The sequence below is a fragment of the Chaetodon trifascialis genome, chromosome 7 (genome assembly GCF_039877785.1).
Source record: "Chaetodon trifascialis isolate fChaTrf1 chromosome 7, fChaTrf1.hap1, whole genome shotgun sequence".
NCBI lineage: Eukaryota > Metazoa > Chordata > Actinopteri > Chaetodontiformes > Chaetodontidae > Chaetodon > Chaetodon trifascialis.
In genome coordinates, this window is record NC_092062.1 from 14184085 (window position 1) to 14200546 (window position 16462).

Here is a 16462-nt window from a genome sequence, read left to right on the forward strand (position 1 = left end):
CCCGCTGCAGCCCCTGAGCCAGCCTGACTGTGGCAGTCATCATCATCTAAATTTGATGGAAGGACATGGAGATGATTCATATGATGAAAGCAGTGAAATGGCGCTAACCTTAACACAACAGACACGGCTTGTAAGAGTTCAACATTACCTTCAGCTCTAATAACAGATGACGCCCTGGTGTTTGCTCTGCCGCTAGATTCACAAGCGTCACTACGTAGCGTATCAAACACGTGACATTCCTGCAAATGAATTGCATGCTGTGTGGACAAATGTTTTAGCATGTTGGAGGTATTTCCCCCCTTTGAAGAAATGGAAACTTTTTGTGTGAAATATAGCCATACTTTGGAGCATTTCTGCCTCGACGCCATATCGGCTACGTTCTAAACCAAAACAATGCAGCGTGCGTGACGTTATCGCGAATGTGCGAGACAGGCGGAATCGATAAGCAGAATCGTTAACCAGGCAGGCAAACGATTCCAAGGAACTGACCAACTGAGAGCCAGTTCTCAGAAAGAACCGGTTTTAGATTCCCATCCCTACTTCCAGGACATGTGGACCAGCATCAACTGGAAACTGCAACCACAACATCATTTTCATTTATTGAAAATGAAATAAACAAAGTGTAGCAGTAGTATGCCTCTCACTGTATTGGGTTGTTGTCTTATGGACATAACGTGCAAAAACAGATATTCAAATGCTTGGTTCATCTACGAATAATCTAACGTCATTTTTGGCCCTAGTTTGTTAATAGTTTTATATTAATTAGCTAAAAGGGCGAGTGGCTTATCACGAAAAGGCATATAACTTCCAAATGGACTCACAGACGCGCATAAGATGGAAAAGTTGGTCATGACCCAAAGTACAGCTGATTATTTGTTCATGCTCTGTGTGTGTGTGTGTGTGTGTGTGTGTGTGTGTGTGTGTGTGTGTGTGTGTGTGTGTGTGTGTGTGTGTGTGTGTGTGTGAATGCATGGACGTGTGGATACACAAAAATAAAAAGTAAAAGGGCAGCTTATGTTTTTGTTCCGATTCAGCACTGCTATCTATGTCTCTCTATGAAACAGCTTTTAAAAATATGCTCCCCAAACAGACTCGTGTGTCCTTTATATATCAGTAAAGGCAGGGATTGTGGTCAGCAGTGAAATACTGCAGGCTCACATATCACAAATAGAAAAAAACACTGTTCTATGGTTTCGTCCCTCGCTTGTCAGAAATAACAATTGGGGCTGTCTAAGGACGACAAAGTGCAGCGTGAAGACATTCCTCCCACAAGCTAGAACGTTACATTGGGAAATGCATACAATTTCTTTTTTTTTGTCCTCCTATGAACAACATACTAATTGTAATTGTTTTTATAATCAGGCAAGGAAAATGCTGCACAATACAATTCTACAAGTTTCATCTGCCACTGACATTTCAAAGATCAGCTGACAGCATACAATTTTCAAAATCATGATTTAAACTTACCCATGATGCACTAGTACAGTAGTAATGTGACATCTCAGCCCATTAAAAACAGTCTGAAAACATAAATGTCTTTCTTTGAGTAGCAACATTTCCTGCACACTTATGCAAGCCAAACCACTCAGAATTTAAAACACTTAGATGAAATTAAATGACATGATAGATAAAAGAGGACACAGGCAGCCACACTAATGTTCAACCTCCCTTGAATTGTCTTGTGTCCAAAGTCGCTCCGTTTCACATCAAAAGGACGTCACTGTGTAGATGACAAATTGACAACAGCTGGAACGAAGACGTGAATCCAGAAACTCTTGCTTTTATTAGAAACAACTGAAGTGAATGATGCAAAGTGAATAATGATCTCCTTTCCATGGTTCCCGCCTCAATATTTCATGGTAAGTGATGATCTCCCAAACATAAAGGGTGTCGGTGCATCCATATTTCATTGGAGAACAATGCATTGTAACTGACATACACAGTGAGGAAATGTGCTTACAAAGCATCAAAAGAACTGTCACACAGTATGGATGGCTGCAGAATAATATAGGGCACTGCTGGATAGATGTAACAAGCTTCACAGCTACACGCATCATTTGATCACATAATACAAAGCTAGTGTGTGTGTGTCTATGTGTGAGCCACGCATCATTTGATCGAGTAACATAAAGCTTTGGTGCCTGTGTTTGTGTGCAAGTTTGCTTGACGTGCGTCACTTGCCCATACTACAAAATTGCAGTGTGTGTGTGTGTGTGTGTGTGTGTGTGTGTGTGTGTGTGTGTGTGTGTGTGTGTGTGTGTGTGACATGCACCAGATAGGTAAGAAAAGGCCAGGGTACATGCATGTATCTGTGTCAACACCAACGTGTGACACGCATCATATATTTAGATAATACAAAGCTAGTGTGTGTGTGTTTGTGTGTGTGTGTGTGTGTGTGTGTGTGTGTGTGTGTGTGTGTGTGTGTGTGTGTAGGCTACAAACAGCAGTGTATCTAATAACAGGCCTTTCTGAATGAGAGAGTGATGAATCCTGTCACTCCTGAACCACACATACACACACACAGATGCACACATGCTGGCTTTCTGCTAAATTAAGCATTGGAGGAAGCTACAGACACTACATCAGACAACACAGGCATGTACAGACACACACGCACCTTCTGACACACAAACAAGCTCACAAACAAGCTGAGACAGACTGGGGATATACGCAGGGCACGTGTACACACACACACACATAAAAATGCAGACATACTGACAGAGACACATGTGTCTGTGCACCGCGACACATAAATTGGGGCATGCATTATTAACTGTTGGAAATTTCAGAGCACATGTTGGGACTGTGGTGCCTCAAAAAAAAGACAGATATCAGAGAGAAACACAGGCAGACTCTATATATGACAACTGAGCGATACAGAGCGCTGGAAAGAGACGTGGGATTCTCCCACAGTAATTCTACAGGGCTTATTTAATAGTAAAAACCTCAGCAGTTAATAATTGAACACTTCAGTCATTTCACTGACACAAATGATGATTGGGACAATATAAATCAGGACATAGTCTGTCTCAGTAATCACACGTAGTCCACATTATCAACAGAGCAGTTGTATTGCAGGGTCAGTTCACCTTCGTTACAGAGAAAGAAAAGCATTTCTCACAACTTGTGGTTATATGTGTCTGTGAGGTTTCTGCTGCCACCACCAACACAAGGTGTAAGAATTGAATTTGTGGTGGTTTGGATAATCCACAGATTTTTGTATGAACAGATTTCAGTGGAATATTTCAGTAATAGTACTATGAAAATGGAGGACAGCGTGCTCTATGGATTATCCAGAGTCACTGGGATATTGTCGTTCCAATGCTGTGAGCCCCACAAATGGGACACCATTCACCTTCACTGTACTGGGCCAGCAGCAGAAACCTCTAAAGACATCAAAGATGTCAGCTCGACGTCACGTCATCAGGTCAGTGAGAAAATATAAACAGTTCTTTACGTTGGCACCAGAGCAGGTCATCACATACAAAAAAAATCAATCACACTGGGTGTGGGCTTCTGTAGGACATAATCAGAAAGTAACTGCACCTGACGTTGATGTATGAGGCAAAAACCAGAGACTCAAACACACAAAAACCTTTTTGAACAACCACTTTCACGAAAGAATAACAACTTCAGACATTTGTTATGAAGATCTGAAAATATACTGTTCTTGTCTCTTAAAATAAATACTTTGAAATGAAGGTTAAAAACCACGTTAAATCAGAGTATATGCACAAGATTACCCCTTCTCACAGAATAAAATAGCACATACTGTAACATAAGCACAATTCAATCCATCAAAAGGAGGATGGGCAGGACCCAATTTGGAAGTCTACGAGCTGAGTACCTCGACACAATATGCTGGAGAACTCATTAACACCTGAGAATCACTCTGCAACTCAGCAAGCTGAAAAGCAACTTTGTTGTGGTACGGCTGACCAGAAGGTGTTCAGTTTACCTGTTTATGTTCAACATCAGGCTGCAGCCGTCAGTGAACAGAGCAGAACACAGAAGACGAACATGAACCAGAATCTGTGCTTCAAATAGATTCTAATTAAAATTTAGTACAGCGAGGGAGTAAAGTGGAACAAAAAGGTGGGTTTAAAAGAGCTGGCTAAGGTCTGTGGAGGCTGCTGTCCTTTGCCCGTGTGGTTAGTCCAGAGACGTTGCTTTGTTTGGAGCAAACAGAGTAAAATGACTGCTAAGTGGCCAACCATGCCCTTAATTCAAAAATAAAAGCCTAACTGTGCTATAAACTACAAAACTCTCAGAGAACATTCAAACAATCCTTGACTGCGTAGGTGCTGCTGACTCCGTCTTTTCATTGTTTGTTTCATTTAAAACCTGAATGAGATCACGTGGAGTACACTACAGCGATTTTCAATGTGTTCACCTGCTTTCAACACACTGTGATGTCGCTGTCTTCTCCCTTCTTCCTCTAGCTTGCAGTTTCTCCATCAGAACAGTTTTTCTACGATGAAAGCCAATATGGCTGCTGCCAGAGCGAATCCGATTGCCAGTTTCTTCAGTCCGTCCCTGTCCAGGCTGTAAGAGCCGATCAACAAAACGGACGAAGAAGGCATAGAAGGAGGACCTTGGACGCCATTGGCCATCTGTTCCTGTGGGGGGAAACATACAGAAAGACAACCACATTAGACTTAGATCAGGAGACCTTCTGTAGTAACAACACAACACTGTACTGTCTTCAGACTGCAAGAGAAATAAACATTACTGGATCAGCTACAGTTATTGAGCTTGCAGTTACTCACTCAAACTGCATGGCATGTTTACTGATATGAGATCTCAGCCTAAGCTCCCTGCTCATTGAAAAAGAGATAAAAAATTTAATACACAATGTTAAAAATGAGCTATTTCGATTAACGTAGCACAGATCGTCCTGTCATGGAGGCCGCTGTGGGACACCACATGGTGAACGAGGTGCAGAAGAAGAGGACCTTTGCACTCACTGACTGAACCTGCACGGCTGAACCCCCCCAGGCAGACCGCTCTGTCTCTCTAACAAGGAGTAAATAGTTAAATAGTTTGAAAATGAGAATCTTTTGGGATATCATTTGAATATTGTACCGATGGACTCAAAGGCTCGGCCTCGCTTTCTCCCACACACTCATGAACACAGAGATCTTTGCAGCTCACAGCACGAGTCCATAATTCATAATTAGGGGATCGTCTTCTGATTAAATCAACTGGCCACAGTCACAAATCAGCGAGCCTTGACAGCACAGTGGTCAGCGATCCAGCGCATCAAATGTCTGTAATCTGAGAGTTCTGTTTAGTCTTAATGTGTTGGACCATTAAAAAGACATCCACCACTTAAGAGATGTGACAGTGAATGATGGCAAAGAGCAATGCTGAGAAGAGCGAGCAGGAGGAAAAAGATAAAGTGTGAGGAGGAGGAGCAGACTCTGATGTCTTTAAACTAAATATCTGGAGTTTGTTCTGCTACATCGACCAGCCAAATAAGAATTTATCATGGATCGTTCCTGCTGATCATCAAATGCACAAAAATACTGATGCCACTCGATATTAGGATCCATAGATACTATCATTTAGAAGAGCAAAGGGGAATTACAGGTCTTTATCATTTCCTCCACTTCCCTGTCTCTCTCTGATCTGCTTGCCTTCTGTCTCTCTCCTCAGCCTCATTTGGAAATTAGAGACACAACAATAAACAGAATTTTAAATCCACTGATTATTTCGATATTTTGTGGATGAAAGCATTCATAAAAACCAGCCATTTGCTTATGCAAATGAGCGCATTTCAATTATGATGCCATTATCTCCGGGCATAGCAGTTAATGCAGTTTTGTAGTGATCCAATTATTACAGAGTGCTGTCTATTGAATCCAGCTGATGTTGATGAAGGTGCACTGCGATGCTGTTCTGAAGAAGACATGAGAACACAAGAGTCAGCTTACAATGTTAGCACAGCCAAAGCATGAGTGTGACTGTGATAGTGTTTGAGTTGATCTCTCAGCAGCACATCATTTTCAAGCTGCTTTACGACTTTACGTGTCTCTTTATCAAGTATGCCGTCACGTATAACTGTGTCCTCCAGCAAAAAAAGAAAATCCAGTAAGGTTTGTGTGTTTGCCATGTCACCAATAGTCAAACATGCACATTTTACAATGCACAAGAGCACATGATGCTGCTGACTGAAACCCTGAAAAAAGCAGCTGTGATGAGAGCGACGTCAAAAATAAGCTGGCACATTTCAGCCGTTGATGGTGTTAATATAATTCAGCTGGTAGCACTGAATACTGATAACCAGCCCCGTTTCTCCTCGGCCTCCACCCTCCTCCCTCATCGATCATCATTCCGTTTGATTAAACATTTACTTCGTTTTACCTTAATGTCTGAGTGGAGACGTGCGGTGCGATCTCAAGCAAACCGCATCTCATCTCAGCTCTTTCAATGCCAGCATTAAACAAATTGGATGAAAGCACCAACACTTGTCAACATCTCTGGGTGGAGTGGAAATCGATCTGGATGACCTTGTGGTAGTTTATACATGTCTCCACCTGCATGACAGTTGGTAAAATGTCTTATCACCAAGATGGCAGATGATGCAAGGCAATATTGAGCGATTGATCAGCGGCGTTCCAGAGTAACCTTTAGGAGGTTCACGAGGGGTTACTGAGAGAGGTGTGGCTCTGATATTTACAATAAGTAGATCGACTCCTCTCTTCTTCACTCTCACTCTTCCTCTTAAATTTCTCCATGTAGTCTTGTTTGCCAGTCCTCTGTCTCGCCTGGCTTTATTCCTTCTTTCTATGGGTTTGCAGCGAGAGGTCTTTTTGCTTTTCTTTCGTCCTCCATCAGTAGGATGCCTGCCCAACTTAAGGAATTCTGTTTACCATCACCCATCAATTCATTTGCTCTCAGAGTTAGTTTAAAAGTTTTGATATGAGTAGAAAATCTCACAAATATACTTGCAAATATATTTTGTTTAGTGCAAACACCTGCCTGCATGTACGGTACGTATTGGTATGTAACTGACAGTCTGTGCACGCCTACACGTGTTGCATGCACATGGCTGTGTGTATGAGCAGCTGCACAGCGTCTGTCCTCTGCCTCACTATCCTCCACATCACTCCAGCTCCCCTGTCCTCTCCGATGGTTGTGAATGCTCCCTTGCCACCCACTCTTCTCCTCACTGGCGTCGCTGAATGGTTTCCTCTGTTGCTACACACAAAGAAGGATGGATACTATGACCGACAACGCCTACCTGAAACAGCCACAAGTCACTTACACGAACTTCAGACAATAGGTGGAGGGTGACTCAGTAGCAGAGGTCTGGCTGATGCATCCACATTTGCTTCATGTTAGGACCACCGTTGGGTTCCCTAATGGCGACACTGATACGCTGTTTTGTTGCTGTTTTGATGCTTGAAAAACAATAAGGGTGCTTTTGGCTTGGGTGTGCGGTGGTCAAGTCCCTGTCATAGTGCATGTGCTCCTCATCACTGAGCCTCTTAACTGTAAAAATGTGATCATAACGAACACAGCTACTCCTGTGAGGGCTTCAAATCACTAATCCAGTCAGCAGTAATATATTTGAAAAGTGCTCTTCAGCAAGGGTGCACTGGATGCCTTTTAGCAGGTTTTAAATGTTGTCTCATTCATTTAAAGATGAATGACCAGACAATGAGGAAAAAAAGACACGAATGTTGGTTTTTCATCATTCATAACTTTTTATAAACACGAATGACTGAATGGGAAAGGCTGCCTGAGAACAGAGAGACTTCAATAAAATTGACTTAATTGCAAATTTCTTTTCCTGCTTACTTTAGGAAAACAGGACCAAGATGAACATCTAATGGAAACTGAGACAAGAGCGAATCAGCAAAGGACTGATGAAACCAAAACCATTACCTTTCTCTTCGCTGACAGCCCGAGTGTACTGCCTTCTCTTCTATCCATCTATTTATCTGTCTCTCTGCAGGTGTCTTTTAACAACAGGGTGCCAGCAGAGAGGCTGAATAGTGCAGTCTAAAATCTATTACTAGTAGGGAGGATAAGTGAAAATCCAAGTGCCAGTAGGTGTGTGTCAGCACAGTGGGAGAGAGGAGTGGAGAGGAGTGGAGCGAAGTGAAAAAACTGAAAAGAAATGAGGAAAGGAAGGAGAGGAAAAAAGGGGGCAGGAAAAGATGAGAGATGTGGCTTTCAGTGATAGCTCACCACCTGCTTGCCGGCATGCTGAGTTTGTGCATATGTCTGTGAGAACAAGAGAGTGAGGACGGTGGCATGTCTCAATGTGTGTACGTGTAGGCCTGCGGTGGATAATGTCAGTCTCTCTGCTCACAGCGGTAGAACAGAGCGAAATAATCCTACTTTAAAATCATCTAACAGTACACCAGGGGTACCAGGCTGGCGAGCACAGCCAGATGCTTTCCCCTCAAGGTTTTCAAGGTTTTCCTGAGGACTCTCGAACATCTCTTAAAAACACTTCCACGCGCAATTCCACATATGGACCCTTTTTTTTCTTCTTTTTTTTTTTAAAGAAATTTGCCTGGGTGTCTGGTGCAGGCTTCACCAACACGCCGACATATTCACACAAAGACACGCAGTGACACATACACCACATCACGAGAGCCAGAAAGCACAATAGACAGTGGTCACATTTCTCACATGATCCTCACCAGCTGTCAGTGTCACTCTAGACACACAGAGACCATGCAAGTGGTTTGAGAGTGTGTGAGTGTGTGTGTGAGTGTGAGTAAACAGATACTGTAACAGCCTCCTTAGTCACGGGTGATTTGACAAAGCCGCAGTGACACTCACAATGAGCTGCAGCTGTATTTACAACTGGACAGACGGACGGGAGAGAAATTAAAAGTCATTGCAAGTAATATTTCTGATATGAAACAATGTCGCTGATTGATTCACAGTGTAACATCTGTTTGATTGGTTAGCAGAAAGAGATAGACATTACAGCAACAAAGAATAAAAGGAATAGAAGTTGAGTGAGGAACTACACTTTCTGTCTTCCTCTTTGTCATCTGAAATTTCCTCCATCATTGCAGCTGCAGACACATCGATGTATGGAGGGTGTGGAGGTAAACCTCTTGTCACTTTACAAACACTCAAAGCACACAGCATCGTAATCCAAACGTATTTTCTCCCACGACAAAACAGTAAGTGCAAAATTACAGCCAAGTCAACAGAAGCAACAATCAAGACAACAGAGTCTGCAGGCCACGAAAAGGGAAACCAATATCATGAGTTCTATCTGCCATAAGCCAATCAGAGGGGGAGAAACATCTTCTGTAATCGAATTATCTGATGTAATATCTTCTGTGAAGGCGACTGTTTGCTTACAGCTATTAAATGTGGCGTTGCTGCGGTGTTTCATTGCTTTTCATTTGTTATCTGTAGTCAGTAGTCAGTTGGGCTGATGTCCAAGCCAAGCAGTTCAGTGACACAAGCTGGAACATAATTAAGTATCTCAATGATAGAGACTAAGTTGGAAACTCAGGCCCACACTGAAAATAGTCAGACATATGTTTTTTGGGGTTTTTTTTAGTTTTCTGTCTCCTCTTGTTAAGCTGTGATGAGGATTCAGGGCAAACAGCACCTTTAACTGGCATTAAAATCCACTATTACCTGTATTCCCCGCAAAAAATGACTGCTATCGCGGTACTGTCAAGGACATCCTGGCAGGATAATGAAAAGACAGTAGTGGTAGTGACACACAGAATTATTGGGACAGATTACCTTTTTTAATAATTTAACAATACCTATTGAAAGTTACCAGCTCCATAACACAAACCTAAAACATCATTAAAGACATCCGTCATTGTGCTCACTCACTGCTTCCTCTGCTGCCATCTGGGAAAACGCACCAGAGCATCAAACCAGCAGCACCAGCCAGTTTATAGACATCTGCTTTCTACAGGCATCAGCCTGAGTCACAGAACTCTCTCTCATACACACGATGCACTCATTGAGTACATCACAGTGTATACTTCAGTATCTATACACCTGACTAACAGAGACATAAACAAATATGCTTTAAATTCATTAACACAAGGATGCATCAAGTTGTTTGTGCACAAACAGGTTTACAGTTACGGTAACTAAATACAGAACAACACTACGTGTGTGTACAGTGAGGTGTTAGGTTTACACATATGTGTTGAACACATGACACACGCCTCTTGTTACCTCAGTCGTATTGTATCTTTGCCTGCAACAAAGAATGGAAAAGGCCAGAGGTGGCTGTTCAACAAGCAGGAACATATTTCAGATTTAATATGACACTGTACAAGACACCATTACATGAAGTAACTGGCTGTTTGAAGCACCTTACTAACAGCAGATTACTCAGGTGGATAACAAGTTTAAGGGAGCAACTAGTGAACTAGTTTATGGGTGACCAGGACTTCCACATGAGTGCAACAAGATTCCTAATAAGAAACCCAAACAGATCAGAACTGATTTAATCAACCATTTCTACATAGTTGCTTTCTCAAATAGCAGAGGTCACTAAACCCCTCAGCTCACCCCTTGACATGTGGTGGACCAAACCCAAGTGTGTCTGGAAGCCCTAAAAGGCCACCTCAAGCTGAGTGGAAGATTCTTTTTCTGCTGTTGTTGTTGTTTTTGGCCTGAACTCTGAGAGAAGGCCATCCTCTCTCTCTCTCAATCAAAGACTATTCCAATAACAAGAATTAACTGCTGAGACATACTTCAACAAAAGTGCAGCTGTAATTTCGATGAGAAAGCATGTTGAGTTTAAGACGATGGTAAAATTTGAAATAAGACTCAAAGCCATGGGTGACTCATCGGCTGAAGAACTTTGCTCAGGGGAGTTTGTTTACAAGACCCATACTGTGGAAAGTCTATTTTTACAATAATATGGAAGAAGAAGAGAAAACAAACAAACAATTACTCAATAACTGTTGTTGGCTAAGTGCTTAGTTATTTAGATCTTCCATCTGTGGTTCAAAAGCAAATTCAGAGCAAGGGGCATTTCAAACCCTCTGACATTTTAAATAAACAACACAAAATGAAGCTGCGTAACGCCATTTGACATATTAGGTAAGAATACTGAAAATAGACGTGACTGATAGTCTGATGGCTTAACATTTATTCCTTTGTTATTCTGACGTTGGCTCTTCTCGTGTGCACAAAGCGCAGGCCATGTAATACAATTTGACATGCTAAATGAAGTGCCTAAAATAGCTACGTGTGCTGTTTTGAAGGCAAAACAAATTATTTGCTACTAGAGTAAACAAAGTCATGCAAAGGCCAAGAAAAACCTTTTGACATTTGAAATAAAAACTTTAAAAATAGATTTGAGAGGATTAACTGTATCCCAACCAGAAAAGACAGCTTAATCTTTGATTTTTGTTATTTTCCCGACAATGCAGATGACAACATGTGTGCATAACGCAACATCAAAGCAACAACCCATAACAGTGCATGTCACCACAGAGGGCTTCAATTGTTTGGGGTGAAATACAGATTTTTGTTTGCGTGTTATGCCTGTGTGTGTGTGTGTACCGATGTTTGTGTTGGGTGAGTGTGCGTTTGATGATTTCCATTGTCTGATATAGCCTACGGCTAGAAGAAGTCTGCCAGTCACACCAGGGGGGGGACTGTGCATCAGTGTATACAAATATGTGTGTCTAAGAATATGCGTGGTGTGTGTGTGTGTGTGTGTGTGTGTGTGTGTGTGTGTGTGTGTGTAAGCTTTGTTTTACCAATGAACCTGTACTGTGTGTCTGTGTCTATGTACTGTAAGCATCATGATGCAAAGTACCAGCAATCATCAGCCTGGAATAGAATATATAAAGATACAATTTAAACTAACCACATCATCACACACACACACACACACACACACACACACACACACACACACACACACACACGATGGATAAATTGATTAAAACGAGAATGGGGGAGGACAGATGACCAGGAGGTAACAGCACAGGAGGTAGGGAGAAAAATGAAGAGAACACAAATGAAAAGAAAGAAAGAAAGAAAGAAAGAAAGAAAGAAAGAAAGAAAGAAAGAAAGAAAGAAAGAAAGAAAGAAAAAGAAAGAAAGAAAGAAAGAAAGAAAGAAAGAAAGAAAGAAAGAAAGAAAGAAAGAAAGAAAAAGACAGAAAGACACAAGGAATGCTGGGAAAACCAAGTCCACCAGTCCCTGAGAAAAGGAAAGAGACACGGCAGCAAATTTGATACTCCTGTAGAGATTTGTCCATTCACTTCCATTTTTTGTTATTCTGTCAATTTGTGGTCAGGGAGGGACATTGTTCATGAGTCGTATTCCTCCATTTCTCTATCTCTCCCAGCTCTCTTCTCTTTTTATTCTGTCTTTCATACGAACTGTCAATTTGCTGTCTTGTGGAAGGAGCAGAGCGGTTTTCTTCCCTCTGTCCTATTCTCTGGGTCTCCTTGAGAAAGTATGCTGTGAAAAGAGCTGATTATTGGACAGCACTCAAGCTGCTTTTCTGTCTCCAGATCTCTCAGTCTACCTCGCTCTCTCTCGCTTTCATTCTTGCTTCATTTTTTGGCCCCTCTCTCTCATGCCCCCCTCCTCTTCTATCATTTAATTTCATCTGAGGATGAGGACTGGTGAAGATACTTTCTCTTTTTCTTTCCTTCACCATGCTGTTGAGTGCTTTCTCTGCTATTGTGTCCCACTAAAAGACTCATTACTGTCCTTCCCTTTCTGTGAAAAGTGCTGTTTCTGTGAATGAAGGGCTGACAGACAGAGAGATAGAGAGAGTAAGGGTGAACAGAGGAAGAGAGGTCATCCATGTCAATAAAAGCAAATCTCTCTCTCTAAAGCCTTGGTCTTGTTTCACGGAATGAAATGGCAAAAACACCACGGCCTTGTCATTAAGATGTCACATTGTATAAAGGCATGAGGGAGAAGGAAGGGAGGAAAAAATGAAGGGAAGGAAAGGCTGAAAAACAAACAGAAAAGAAAGAAGGAGCAAAACAAAAGGAGAGAGGCAGGTGATAAAAGGGGACAGAAACTGAGAAAGAAAGAAAGAAAGAAAGAAAGAAAGAAAGAAAGAAAGAAAGAAAGAAAGAAAGAAAGAAAGAAAGAAAACAAACAGGATGTTACTGCTGGTAAGCATGCGACAGAAAGGCAGGGAAGCACTGTGGACACACTGCCAGTTCATTACATGATGGCAACAGGAACACACACCTAGTGGCAGATTATAGTATAGTTTACAGTATTACAGTATGTTAAGTGAATACAGGACAAATATTCCAACAGAAAATATGTTTATATGCTGAATCTTTGTGGAAAGCAATGTAATCTAGTCAAGTGTGTAATGTCCACCAATCAGAGCCAATGTTACCTCTCATTCTTATTGGTGGTCACCGATAACAAGAAAATATTTGAGTTAAAAATGGTGGTACAGCAGCTTGCCATTAGTTTAGAGAATTGCATGTTGGGTTTGGTCTCCTGCTTCATTAAATTGGTTTTAAGGACAGATGTCCTCTGCAAGCACAGTGGGACAAAGAGCTGTGTACTGTTAGATCACTATTCGATCTCATCCATCCTCACTACTCATCCATCCATCCATAATTCCTATAACTGTCTATCTATTCACACCCCTGCATCTATTCATCTGCTCATCCATCAGCTGTGTGCATCTAAGCCATCATGTCTCACATCCATGCACCCATATCTATATGTCCACTTTCAGGTCCATCCATCCACAGCCATCCACACGAGCTTTCACATGCCACTTCTCTATAAAACCATCCATCTATCAATACATCTTATGCCTTATCCAACATATGTATATCCATACATACACTGCTTTAACACAGCACTCATCACTGTGGGTGCTGGCTGGTGTGCAATCAATCTCCATCTCTGAAATGATAGGTCTTTCACTTTGTTCTTTTCTCAACAAATGGACATTACAGACCTTGGTGGGTTCCTCTGCCTATCCAATCACCCACTTATCTAGCACTCTTTCATTTTCTCACTTTTTCTCACTTTGTCTTACAACGCTCCTCTGCATCTGAGATGAAACAACAAAGCTCAGACTCCATCCATCTATCAGCGACCCAGCCATCATGGACCTCATCACACAATCTCTCTCCTCCCGCTCCTTTATTCTTCTGTTTTTCTCTCGCTCTCTGCCAAAAGCCTGTAATTACAGTCTCCGCTGCAAGACATGGGGGTGAGCATCTATCTGCCTTCCTCTAATCGCTCATTCATCTCACACACACACATTCAGCTCAGTGTGCGGTGGACTCATGCAGAGACTCATAGAAAATAGATGGTCTTCAAATTTGTGCAGGGCAGACATCAGTGTGGGTGCACAAGTGCATATCCTTAGATGTGTGTGTGCATGGGTATGCTAGTGTCAGACAGTATTGAATGCATGTGTGCATGTGTATGTTAAATCAGACCTGTTGACTTACAGTAATGAAAACAGTGAGCACAGATACTGGCTGTCAAGGGAATCACATATATCAGAGCAGCTTGCAGATACTGCTGTGTTTTTGAGCCATGAGGTCACTTATCTATTAGCACTGTGCTCCAGCGTCACTCTGCTGTCGTTAAGAGTTGACAATGCAGGTCATAAGGACTATAGATTACAGCTCATCAGCAGCATCATTGGAGATCACTTAATATAACAATATGTTAATTATCAATATGTTGTGGACAGCAGAGACAAGCACTAATGAATGCTTGCAAATCCAGATACAGCACATGTTCACAACACTCACTGATCTGCCACTCAACGTCCATGCATGCTTGAATTTGGTTCCCACACTGTCTGTCCGCCTCCACTCATCTATCATTTCCTCTAACGCACGCACGCACATTTAATTTGACCATTATTTGTTGCTGTGACATTTGCAGAGGTTGCCAATCTTGTGGCAGTGTCAAACCAGCACACCACTGTTCTTCACTCATGTACAAAAATAGCTGTAGTATTTTCTACACCCCCAAAAACCTCAAAGCACCACGTGTTCACACAAGGTGTAAAACGGACACAAACCGACAATCTGTCCTTCTGAGCCATTGTCGTTCTAAGAAAAAGTGACTTGTCTCTCTCTCTCAACCTCTAGATCTCTATATAAATTCCCTTCTTGAGGACAGATGATGACTTTACTTCCATTTTCCTCTGAAAAACCCCTCCTGAGACACATTTACCATAAACCATAGGACTGCTATTAACTGGGGTCCAGACAAAGATACAGTTTTAGAACCAAAGTGTATGCCAGTGTGTGAGAAAGGAAGTGATCCTAAGAGGAGCGTGACATGTTGTGTGTGTGAATCCCTGTGCATGTGCTGTTACATCAATCCAAGAAAGGTCTGGGTGTGTTGTGTAAGAATGTCAAACCTTGTTGAAAGAGTGCAGGGGAAAGCAAGTCGGATGGGAATTAATGCAAGTGTGTGTGTTGGATGGCCTGAAGAATTTATGAGCCAACTAGTTTTACAAGGTCTAGTCCCCACTGCTGAACTTTTCATTGCTAAGTGACGTGTCGCTTGACTTGCTGTGAAACCTTTCTCTTTTCTTTCCTTTTATCTCATTCTCTGCCATCCATTTCTCCCTCTCTTTGCTTGCTTTCCTCTTCATCACCCCCCCCCCCCCATGTCTCTGTCTGTTCCTTCCGTCCCCTCCCTCTCTGTCTGGCAGTAAAGGCTGATGGAGTGTGAAATTAGAAAGTGTATCATATTCTGCTCTGTGGCTCCATGTCCCAAGCTATAAGCTACAGCTAGTCAGAGTGAAAAATAACATGCAGTGAAACAGATACATTAACATGGTGTTTGTGTGTGCCTGCGTGTGTGTGTGTGTGTGTGTGTGTGTGTGCGCATGGTGGAAAGGAAGACAGAGGACAGTTTAGCCAGCCACAGCTTATCTTAAATTACTTATCTCACGCCTGGTACACTGGTGTTTTTCCACAAACTGCACAAGCGAGCATGGATTAAAAACATGGACAGACAGACAGACACGCACACACATGCGCGCACACGCGCACACACACACACACACACACACACACACACACACACACACACACACACACACACACACACACACACACACACACACACACACACACACACACACACACCTTATTCATTTGCTGACTGAACAAAATTTGAATAGCCTGCTGTAAACACAACTTTTATAGTTGTGATAAGGTAAGAACACACAGTGACACCTCGACAGATGCGGGATAGGTCCTCTCATTACCTGAAAAACATGAGAGACCGAATTCACTTAAATGCGTGTTCATCTGATACACAGATGTACGTACACATTGGCGACTGATTCAAAGTTGCTAAATAAAGTATGTACTGAACTCTTCACTAATGTTATCAAGACAAAAAAACTTACTATTAGAGGTTTAGCTAATTGAAACATGAGTCAGACATCAATACACAACTACAGATGGGAAAAACAACAACATGCACACATTTAGTGTTGCTGAAGGTAAACAAG

At 42.0% G+C, this 16462-nt stretch overlaps 1 protein-coding gene across 1 annotated transcript in view; it reads right to left on the bottom strand.

Moving 5' to 3' along the window:
* Window positions 1-1767: 1767 nt before the first annotated feature.
* Window positions 1768-16462, bottom strand: part of cdkal1 (CDK5 regulatory subunit associated protein 1-like 1) — a 230243-nt gene continuing 215548 nt past the window's right edge. The window contains exon 15 of the mRNA XM_070967372.1: window positions 1768-4619. Coding sequence (XP_070823473.1) covers window positions 4458-4619 — 162 coding nt within the window. The 3' untranslated portion in view covers window positions 1768-4457. The remainder of the gene's footprint in view (window positions 4620-16462) is intronic.